The sequence below is a fragment of the Sinohyriopsis cumingii genome, chromosome 9 (genome assembly GCF_028554795.1).
Source record: "Sinohyriopsis cumingii isolate HCF-2022 chromosome 9, ASM2855479v2, whole genome shotgun sequence".
Taxonomy (NCBI): Eukaryota; Metazoa; Mollusca; class Bivalvia; order Unionida; family Unionidae; genus Sinohyriopsis; species Sinohyriopsis cumingii.
The window spans coordinates 103,390,136-103,402,467 of NC_142969.1; the positions used below are offsets into that span (position 1 = coordinate 103,390,136).

The 12,332-nt window shown below is 34.5% G+C and overlaps 1 protein-coding gene across 2 annotated transcripts in view; it reads right to left on the reverse strand.

Annotated features, from left to right (window-relative positions):
* The window catches only part of LOC149792371 (dolichyl-diphosphooligosaccharide--protein glycosyltransferase subunit STT3B-like), a 75,466-nt gene extending 68,127 nt beyond the window's left edge, over positions 1-7,339 (reverse strand). For both annotated transcript variants that reach the window (XR_016423558.1, XM_089970945.1), the window contains exon 1: positions 7,117-7,339. Coding sequence is in view for 1 of the 2 variants with exons in the window: in XM_089970945.1 (XP_089827071.1) it covers positions 7,117-7,325 (209 nt within the window). In the remaining variant the exon portion in view is untranslated. The remainder of the gene's footprint in view (positions 1-7,116) is intronic.
* Positions 7,340-12,332: the final 4,993 nt, after the last annotated feature.

The window sequence follows — 12,332 nt, forward strand, 5'->3', positions numbered from 1 at the left end:
TCCTCAGTGCTGGCAGGTGACACCAGTAGTCTCTCAGCAGCCCCCCCCCCCTTTTTATGGCTAGCTTCACAAAGCTTGTAGGGAATTGCTTCCTAAATCCCAAGAATGATCACTGAATGCTGTATAAATTTTCTCGACAAGTAAAATAGGATCTCCATTCCCACGAATGAAACTTACACGAGTCAACTCCTGGCAATATTGGACCGTATATATAAGCGTAAATTCACACCCAATTTAGGGATTCTTTCACTCCTGTATTTTGAGAAATAAATAATTATTATTAATTATGCAAAACTGCTTTTTTTTTTTTTTTTTTTTTTTTTTTTTTGCTATTTCTTGTTGCGGAGTTTAAGTCTCTGTAGCCGTAACATGGGACTGATGGCAAAAGGAAAAGATCAATGAGTAAAATGCTGCACTGGCGACAGATGTAATTGTGATTTGAGATTTTTTCCATTTGCTTTGTATTTATACACAGTAGTCGGTACTTCAAAGGTTATCAGTTTTCTATGAAGGTTCAGCAAAACTACTGTATTGGTATATGTATAAAAAAAAAACAAAAAAAAACAGAAGGATTAGCCATACAATTAATTGTATCTGTTCTATTCGCATCTTCAGAAGTCGGTCAGTTGTAGGTATAGTGCGGTAGCATGATTGACTGTATCGCAGCATACAGTAGTACTCAGCCCAGATGTCAGCATAAGCAGATTATGACGTAACAATGCACTGTAAAGATAGGGTTGTCAATAAGAACAAAGGATCGTTTGTGTAACAGATTGATTCCAATGCATTGCTTAGTCAAGTTTGTGGCTTCCTTTCGTTCTGGCTTTAAATTTATTCAGTCCAAATCCATGATTGTATGTACAAATTAAATAACCAAAAAGTATGTCGCCAAAAAAATCGCCAGGTGGGATATTTTTGTCGCCAATAAGGAAAAAAAATCGCAATTTGCGACATTGGCAAAGCCCAGGACGATCCCTGGATATAAAATGTGGGAAATAGTTATCACATGTATGGTAGCTTGAGACCACCTCTGAACTGTTAACATAAATCCGCACCCATTTTAGGCATTGTTAGTTATAACAAAAATAGGGCATGGTTTACTTGTCAATCAAATACTAGTGCTTTCACTAACTTTAGAACAGGCGGTTTCTTGAAATAATCGGTCTCATAATCAGTATCGGCAATTTTAATAATCAGCTATACGCTGTATCGGCATAATCGACAAAAAGTGACATCGATACTACTTTAGTCTAGTTCCCAGTTCTGGGGACTCCCGATTTGGCAGAATAATATTAAACATCACCACAGGAACCAGACTCATCAAGAAAAAAAAAGGCAGTGATGTAATACACATTTTTTCGCATACTCGTGATGGTTGTTTAAACCAGTTGGAACAATCTTTAATATGTTGGACATTTTGAGGGAAAAAAAATGTTATTTAAACAGAATAATGAACAACTTCATTAGAAAAAGCACGTTATTAAAAAATTATTATCGACGTGATTGTAAAATGAGGATTCAGTCAATAAACAGCCCAGGTCTCTAACGCCGTTCCGCCCCCCCCCCCCCAGTTTTCTCGATGTCAAAGCGATTTTTTCCAATTTTTGGAGGTCCCTCGGTAATTCGCATCTCACTTATTATAGTGTGGTCTATTTGTGGACCCCGTTGTGCGCGAGTTATCGAGGGAGAGGTCTAAATGTAAATACAATGTCATGTAATGAAAACCATAATAAAACAGATAAATGCAGCGCATGCCTTGTCTACATACATTTCATGATGGGGATACTAGCATGAAAACATAAAAATATTTGAATTTAAAGTATTTTGTACAAATTACAAACCTCTGGAGTTTCCAATACTGCACCAAGATTTATCAAATTTTATTCTTCAAAAGTGTGAAGTAAGGAAAAAAGTTTTTTTTTTAATTATTGTTTTTTCTCTAATAACTTTTAGTGCATTTTTGGACATGCAGATTTTGAGGGATTTTATTTTTAAATTCTATAAGCATTTTACTATTTGACTTAATTCCTTGCAGTTTCCACTTCAAAAGATTTGTTACCTCCAATGGTAATTTTTCATGACAATTTTGGAAGATCTTAATGCAAGCTGCTGGAGACAGGAAATAAGCTCCTACATTGTTCTTGGTATGAATTTTAATGTGCAAAGCTGGAAAAACTAGCAATACTCTACATCTCCCAACCTCAAAAATATTCCATATTGTTTAAAAATTAATTAATGGTGTCCCAACAAATAAGGTATCCCAACATATATGGTAAATACAGTAGATGTCTTGAGGCCACACATGGGAATACCAGGAAAATCAATCAATCTAACAAGTCTTAAGTGTTGAAGGTGCAAGTCTTGGCTGTTCCAGCGCCAATGTGGTCAGTCACCTGCCAGATGGTTCATCTTTGCTTACAAAGACAGTACTAGCTATACTGTGAAAGATCACCACACTACATGTGGTACATGGGTTTATTTGTTTTGCTGATACATCTAATGCTCATCTGGACAAATCACCACAACATGTTGGTCTTGGACCAGTATGTAATGGCAAGAACCATTCTGTGGTAATGATGCAGCTGGTGCTGCAAGAACCTTGTGAGTGCCAGGATAGCTGACAATTCATGGTGTCCTCATAATTTCAGACATAGTAAGTGACAGCTACAGAATTCTCTCATTCTCCAAGTTGACTGACTGGCAGTGGCGGTCACTCAAACATCCCAAGATCCTCAAAAATACACCTTGCGAATATGGCCTGAATTTCATCCCACACAATTTATACAGGTAAAGTCACTGTCTTCAATCAGTTTGAACCAAGAATGACCTTACAGCATGTAATATCAGATCATTTACTTGATATAAGTCACAAACAAAGCCGTGTTCCGAACTAAATCTAAAGTAATTTAGACCATAGGGCAGGTAATTAAAATGCAGTCAGTAAGTTATTTTGCATCACAAAGTTAGACCACTGAAATGCAATATTTTGATCTACAATGAAGATCTGTAAGAAATTGACAAACAAAATAGCTGGAGTAAACTTCCTCGAGAATCACTAAACTGATGTAAATGCAAAAGTTAATGCTGTATTTGCAAGGCCACGGTAAAGAACATGCTTCAGAGCACAAGCCAATCCTTCAATCCAAGGAAAGACCACACTAGTGAGACTTCCAACTTGGCAACCAGGCAATATTTACACTTCTGTTGCTTACACAAGTCCAAATGCAGAGCAAATATATTTTTTCTTAGCATAGGGGGTGGGGGCTGTATTAGCCAGGCAGTTGGTGCATTCTCTGCATATTAACGGAGGAAAATTGAACTTTGACATTAATCAATAAAGCATGTTGCCTAAATTTGATTCAACTGGCGAAGATGAGAAGAAAAAAAGCACTTGGAGAATTAGTTGAATAGATCGTATATAAATACAATCCATTACAGTATATATTGCCCTAAATATAGCAAATTCAACATGTATGGTTCACATGAAGTAGTTTTGTACTAAAGAATGACCTGAAGCAAAATTAGTTTGGAATAAAGTACACATATGGTGTAAAACTTGGGTCAGATTCGAATACTTTGTCCCAAGGCATGGTTAGCCCATGATGAAAAGATAAAGAAAAGTCTGTTCAGAACAATTTCTTCTCTACAATTAGGGATCAAGCTGGGGTCATAAACATGGGTGAAGTGACTTGCATGTATCTATATAGATAATAAAAAGAAAGTGAGTTTGAGGGAAAAGCAATTATTTTTACTGTGTTCAAAAATATATAACTGCATGGTCTACAACAGAATGCTCTACTCATGTTCTGAATTTAAACACTGCAGCACTGTGCATATTTTATAATATATCGTTAAAAGAACAAGTCTTTTGAAAATAGACCATTCATGACTAGGAAAATATTTATTATTATGTTTACTCTTGTAAAAGACAGTCACTTAATAGTGTATTATGTGCATAAATCAAAGCTGTTGATTTTAATCAAAATGAAGTTACCATGTTTGGAATACCTTGAATTTTACCATCACAGCCAACACTGTAGAAGTCTTGCGTGTTTATATCACAGCTTTTGGAATAAAACTGATCTTAATGTTAAATCACTAAAATTAATCCTTTTGATCAAAACCTCTTCACTTATAAATAACCAATGCAAGACTTGAAATTAGAGAAGTTACAGGTGACCAATAAATATAACTCTGTATTAATAATAAGCTGCATCTATCAATGTGTTAAATCTAAGACCAAAGAGAATAGTGTTGGGTACCACACCAAGATACATGACACAATTTAGTTTACAACAGTGTATCCCCTAGGGGTGAAAGAATGGGAGTCAAAAATCCCATTGGTGTCAGAACTGTGAGTCAGACTGAGTAAATAACAAACTCTGGTATCAAAACCAGGTCAACCAGTCCCAACCATAAACTCTTGATGCTGAGCGCCTAGTGAGACAGCTGTTAGTACAAGTTTTTTTTAAAAGTCTTTGGTATGACTCAAATGGGGTTCGAACCCGCAACCTCCCACATCTGATCTAACCTCTAGGCCATCGGAGCAGTACCCCTTCCAGTATCTGTAGTTCCAATCACCTTACCTACCTATTTTAATGGCCAATGGACCTGCCCTATTATTTTACATCATGTATGCAGAACAATAACAAAAACAATTAAATATGCCCAGTTCAGTAACATCAGATTGGAAAAATGTTACATGGACTAACAGGAGCTGGAAATATACATACCAAAAGTTACTTTTTCACACCAAATCCAGAAGAACCACACATCTTTTATTTTGCTGACCTAAACAGGGTATTTTGGCACATAAATAAACTATATAGTTATCAATAAACCATCTGTTAAAACAGAATAACAAGAAACAAATATACAGACACAAACAATGCAAAAAGGTTTTGTTGGTTTTAATGGCGCTTTTAACATTACTGGCTACATTGTGGTGATGAACCAGAAACTGCCTTTCCCAAGGACATGCAGAGACAGTTGACTTGTGTGGGTATCAAATCAGTGACCTCTGTATTACAGGTCTAATGCTCCACCAATAGTTGTTGTTGTTACAGGGTTTAATGTCATTTTTCAGCACATGATAGGCTATACATGGCGGCCAGTATTAATGGTGGAGGAAGAACCCCGGAAAGATCCACCGACCCTCGAAAAGCAACTGGCAAGCTTTCTTACATACCCACATTGGCTGAATCTGAGACTCGAACCCACGCAGACAGCAGTGATATGGCAATGATCCGTAATGGAAGGCACTTTAGACCACTTGGCCACCTCCACCAATAGTTACTGTGGCACCCTAACAACTATAAAGAACCTAGTGTAAACAGGGTTGCACACAGTGCTTGCTAACATTCTGTCTGCAATACTTTTGTCAGGTATTCTCAAATCTTGATCGTGCATTTTCGTCAACAAAATAAAATTACAAAAATATATATACAGCTTTTCATTGGTGGGTGTCCATCCATGTCTCTGTCGGCACTAGCAATGCCTACATACATCTATTTTTAAACAAAGTATCAAACAATGAAAACATTCAAGGTTTACAGTAGTCAGCCAAATTGCAATGTAAAGTCTATGACTGCTCTTAATGGAATGTATATTCAAGGTTACAGTCACCCCCTTGGGCAAAAAGATTTAATTTGAGTTTGAACTAATGACAAAAGAGCCTTAATTTATACAAATAAACAATTCATCATGTCTGCATTTTGCATGAACATAGATTAAGGCATCTGATGTACCTCCTGAACAGTCTGGTCCCCTGACCAAGTGCACAGCATCTAATGTGAAAACCTGTATCCAGACAAAACCCTAACAAGCCAATATAGCTGGATACGAACACACAGATCGGACATTTTCCTACTGTCCATGTTTGTGCAAGCTAAGGGTTCCTTCAGGAAGCTTTGCACTGAAATCACAAGTCTCAGCAGGTCTGCACTTTCATGCCACCATATTGTTGTTATTATATATATAAATGGGTTGTCAATGTTTTTTGAATATCATAGGTAAGGTATGAACTATAAATATTTTTTATTTAGTTTTTAGCAACTGACTACTGCCATCTTTTCTATTGGTATATCTTTCCATATCTGTTTAAGAGTTTCATTATTACAGCAAATTGACCATTGCAGCCAATACAAATGGTGAAGGAATTACCCAGGAAAACCCTGCTATGAGCCACCAACTTACTGGAAGTTAATGGCATGCTTTTCACATACCCACATTGCTGAGCATGAGACTCAAACCCACTCATACTGCAGTGAAATGGCAGTGATGAGTACAGGTGTGCACCTCTGAACATTCAGCCAACCAGGGCCTCTGACAAGTTTAGGTAGAAGCTGGCTGAACGATAATGCATAAGAGTGGTGTGCAGTGTGCATAGCAATGACATCTTTGAGAAGCAGTAAAAGCTTCCTGGCAATCTGTAAATGCTGTACATTCATTAAGTAATACTTCCTTTTTCATTTCAACCAAAAGTGACCATTGCACTTCTGTACTCCAACTATACCAAAATGGCCACAAAATGACCAAAAAAGTCATAAATTTGGTTCTTTGATATTTGTTTCATGCACTGACTTGCCGTACGATAAAGAAATAAACTTTTCTTTATCATAGCTCACAGTTACAATAGTTTAACTGACAGAAGTATATCATATATTCAATTTCTGATAAAGGTCCGTCGTTTGTAAGCATGCAATGAAAAGTTAAGAGGAAATATATCGCTGATATTTGATATATTCATGCATTACTAAAAGAACTACGGTTTCAAACAAAACAAGAGGCATTACTATGATCGGAGTGTATTTCTGGAAAAGTGACAGTGTCATAGCAGGACTCCAAGACTGCTATATATTTGATATTTGCCACTGCAACCAGAAAATGCATGCATGTTTGCATATATTGTGTTATGTGCTTTATTGTGTATGTGCCATGCAGACAATGTTTTGATTTGCATGAAAACATGTCATTGCGCTATTGTAAGTACGGCCTGAATACGCGTGTGTGCATTTTGAAATAAAGCGAAGTTAAAGCTGAACAGAGCTGTTGTTTTCATATCCTGTATAGAAGGCATATGTACCGACTACCTGAACAGGCTGATCAAAACCTTACCATGGATCGAATTCGTGGATAATGCTCTCGAATCTGATCACTGCAAACAATCTGGAACTGAAGCCGACAAGCCATGCTAAGAACAGGATGGAGAACGAGAGGAGACTTTTCCATCCACCAGGGTTCCAAATTGCACTACGAATTTCGGTCTTTACGCCGGCTTCTGCCATGTTGGAATAATAACCATGCTTCCGCCACGTTTGGGCCATTGACCAATCAGATGGAGCCACAAGACCGACAGTTGGAGAGCATCGGTTTTCTTCTGTAAAGACATATGTTGTCGTCACGTATGGTTTTTAAGAAAAATAATTTCGTAAGGGAAGTGATGGTAGACAGATGGGAAAATATAGTCGAAAAATCTTTACCTCAGAATACAATATTCACTTTCTTTGTGATCAGTAATAGTTCCTTCCAAAATTCTTATTAGCTAGCAAAGAATGCTTGACGAGTGAAAAAGAAACCCTGGTATTAACTTATTTTATTTAAACGACCAGCAAAATGAAAGCTTGACAAACATTTAAAACGTACTACGGAGGAAAAACGAGGCTGCGCAGAAGATAAGACAACTTGGCAGTTTCAAAGTGATTGATCTCAATTTCAATGCATTTTATTAATCTTCGTTATTTTTTGTCTTGGTCTATAAATGAAGAAATGAAAATTAGGTTCATCAATATACAGGGAATTGGCAAACAAGAATTTCTATGAAAACTATAGCAAACGTTTCTTGCCTAGAATTCAATACCGTAATGAATTGAGTATGAGTGTTTCTTGATTTAAATCTAACGCATTAAGTGCCAAGTTATAATCAATTTTGTTTTCGGTTTAAGTTCTTAAATTTGCAGGGTTTGTGTCAAAATGTATTGTGACATGATATTTTAATTGAAAATAAACAAACAAAAACAAAACTTAAACAAAACGAGATAATCGTCAGCTAATGTAAAACGCATACAAAACACGCTAAGCAATAATTACAACACATTTATACAAATGAAACGCACACATTAAAACAAAAATTTAAAAAAATACCGTAAAACGTGTGGACTTACTATCCATTTAAAACGCATTAAAATACAACGTAAATGCATGATAAGAAAAAAGAGTTAAAAATACATTTGAAACCTATTTGCAAACAAAAACAATTTAAAAATGCAAAATTCTCAAAACATACTACAAGAACAATTAGGAAAATACACAAATACCATTTTAAAAAACGTATAAATTACTAAATTAACAAAAACAAATTTTAAAAAACAACTTTCTGTAAAGAATTTATTTTTAAAACTCAATTATATTAAATCACACGATAAAATGTGCTGTACTACAACAAATCCTTAAAAAAATACATTTTAGGAGTGCACACAAGGACAAATTTAGAAATTACACAGCATAACACACAAACGGAACAAGAAGTGTACATTTTATAAACACATTTAACAATTACACGCTAAAAACACATTTTTTATATATATAAAAAAACACATGTTAAAAATACACAATAAAAATTACTCTTCTGAAAGACAATAAAAACATAAATATCTGAAACACGCGCACACACACAAACATACACACACACACATACTGAAAACGGAACTCCACAAAATCCATCTTGTGTTCAGGACCATCACTGGTTTTTCTTCTATTTTACAAATAAAAATTAATTACCAGTCAAAGAGCCAAAAATTAAGATAAACAGTAAGAATAAAAAGAACATAGATGCACAAAACAAGAAACAACGCGGAAAACAAACAACAAGAAAGATTGGTATTTAAATATATGTATAGTCATTTCTATGGAAACGATTTTCTTTACAAATATCATTCTGGTTTACACCTGGTGATTCAAACACATATCAGCTCACGGCTGTATATCATAACATCTACAATGCAGCTGACCGAAATAAACGTTTGTGTATTATATACTGTGACATATCCAACGCATTTGACAGAGCGTGGCATACGGGCTTAACGTTATATTACTGGTATCATGTAGGGAGAGGGCTAACTTACGCTTTCAAAACTTAAAAAAAAATCAAAACTTAATCCCATTATATCGCATTGTTACAATAAATTATGTTTAAACTTTAAACTTTAGGCTTAATATATAAAATGAAAAGATATGGAAATAATGGAAATCTATTAACATGGATGGATGTTTACTTAGCTACCAGGATTATATGAGTCCTGGTTGGAAATGAATTCTCAAACCTCGGGTAACTCCCTGCAGGAGTACCTCAAGGATTAGTATTAGGTTCATTCCTGTTCTCGTATACATTAATAATATAGCTTAATAATATAGCCAACGTTTGTATCAGTGAATAGATACTTGCAGAAGATTCATGCTACAATTCGCCTGATCCACTTTCCATTTAATTGGTATTAAAAAATAGTCTTCGAAAATTATCGGATTGAAAAATTTTCTGGGTGGTTAATTTTAATCTATCCAAAGCTGCGTGCGGACTTTTCATCAACTTGGAGTTGGAATACATTCAGACCTTGGACTTTCGGGTGAAACTTTTCTTTTTGTTACGTCACTTAGATATATGGGAATCAGTGTATCATTCAATGACTATTAGAGCAACCATATGTAACCTATAATAAATTCCTTCTGTATGCGAACTGGATGGCTGAGGAGGTTTAAATATATATTATCGAAACATGACCTAAATAAGATCGATATGCATACATTTGCCCAAATTTGGAATATCCATCTGAGATATGGCCATCCTGTACTAACCCAGATCCCGAAATGCTTGAAAAATGACACCTTGTATCAGACGGAATAGTTTATCGGTTTCCATTAAGTTGCTAGCAGAGAAGCACTTTATTTTGAAACCGTATGACCTACTCTCATAAAATGGCGAGATACGAACAAATCTCTGCAGTTTTGATAAATTTATCAACAACCTGCTTCCGGATTACATTAATGATCAACTCCCGACACGGTACTTTATCATCTGAGAAACCAGAACAATATCATCGAATATCAATGCTGATCTCTTTGTTCAAAATACCGTATATATCAACACTTATCGACTCATGGAACGGTTTGCCACAGTCCACCCAAAATTGTTTATCGATATTAAACTTTAAAAATGAAATTGCCGAGCGGAAAATTTACGGTCCAAGTTATTTAGAAGTTTGTAATAGGCAAGCTTATGTGCTATTAAGTCGGTAAAGTTCATTTTGAATCACGATTTATATAGGTGTACTATTATCTCTAATCCTTCATGCTCCTGTGGACTTCCAAGAACAAGACCATCATTCTGTGACAGCCTACTTGATAACACAAGAAGCGAACTTTATTGGATGTTATCATATTCTCATTAACGAATATTAATACTAATCACTAATTGGTAATGAACATTACGTAGCACAAAAAAAAACGCAAAACAAAACATTTTGTTGCCAACGGAAATTTAGAATTGTATTTTTATCACAGAAAGATTCAGGAACATATGATTAAGTTTTTTCCGCATTATGACTACAGTTATAATTGTTATTCCATTATGACTACAGTTAAAATTGTTATTCCATTATGACTGCAGTTATAATTGTTATTCCATTATGAATACAGTTAAAATTGTTGTTCCATTATGATTGCAGTTAAAATTGTTGTTCCATTGTAACTACAGTTAAAATTGTTGTTCCTTTATAACTACAGTTTAAAAAATGTTCTTCCATTATAACTACAGTTAAAATTGTAAAACCGGACCAACCCAAACATTATCCCAATGCTCTTATCCTTCTTTCGGTCATCTCATTTCATTCTATGTATGTACGTCATCTGTCCATGCTAATTCCAGAACTCCTGACTGCATTTTCGTTTGTTTATTATTTATTTTTATAATGGAGACGAACTTGTAAGTTGAAAATCATGATTCCAGTCCTTTTGAAAACATGGTAGCACATAAATTAAAGGAATAATAAGAATGGTCAACAACAACATGACCCACCCACCCACCCCACACACACCAGAATAACATAAAACAAGTGACCAAAAATAAGACAAGAAAATCTACAGAAAACAAAAAGGAAAATAAACAATTGAAACAATAAATGACTTAAATATAAAAGAAAAACATGTTAAAACTACAATGTCAAACGATATACTTTAAAAGAAAATCAAGGAAAGAAAGCACAAACAAAAATAGAGCACCAACGATAGCCAACAATTTAGAGGCGAAACAAAAGCAACAGAAATGAAAACTTTTTTTTTCCAGTCACTAATTATAAAGTGGAGTGTACACGAATATATTGACACTTATCAAGGGACAAAATACAAAATATGAAAATCTAAGAAATTTGGTTATAATGCCACTTATGTTGTGTACAATAGCCTAGAGTAAAATATTTATTAATTTTAATGAGTAAAATTGGTACAGATGATATTAGTTAGTAAATTTATTCTCACACGCGTAAGATACAAACTAATATGCAATTCATTACGATTTTTATTTTTAAATATGTAAAATTTTCCAACAGTGGTAAATGAAAGTTTTAAGACTTTGCCTGTGTGTGTGGCAGGTATTTGTAGGAAATACATGAGGTTATTTATTACAAACACAGAACCTGTTACAATTAAAAGTATGTGTACCACACGACATTAAATGAATTACATTTACGTGATATAATTCTTATTTCTATGAATTATAGAAATTTGCTGTTTAATATACCCGTCGTGATTGAATTTGTAGATTGTAAATCTAAACCTAAATAGCTGCATACGGAGAGATGCGAATATTATCGCACAATGTCAGGTTTGTATTGTCATATTTTTTTAAATCTTCTTCTTTGAAACTTGCTCCTTTTTCTTAGTCGTTACTGTCTCCAGAATATATATATATATATATATATATATATATATATATATATATATATATATATATATATATATATATATATATACACAGGATATAGTCTCATGTGATATTTTTAATTTGGTAGTTAATGGATCTAATTTTGAGCTTAAGTTATTGTAATAAACCAAGTGTTGCTGCTGTTTGTATTTACATTTCTGCTTATGTTTTTAAACTGATTTTAGTGCTTTTAGTTAATCATGTGTAGTCGTTGTTGGGAAGATATTTCTCAGCTCGAATAATTAGCTAATTTTTAGGAGCAGATGACATAAGGTATAGCATGCAGGTGACGTTATGTCAACATGGATTAGTTTCCTTAAATGGACCATCCATACCTTCGTAACGTATGAAATTATTTGAA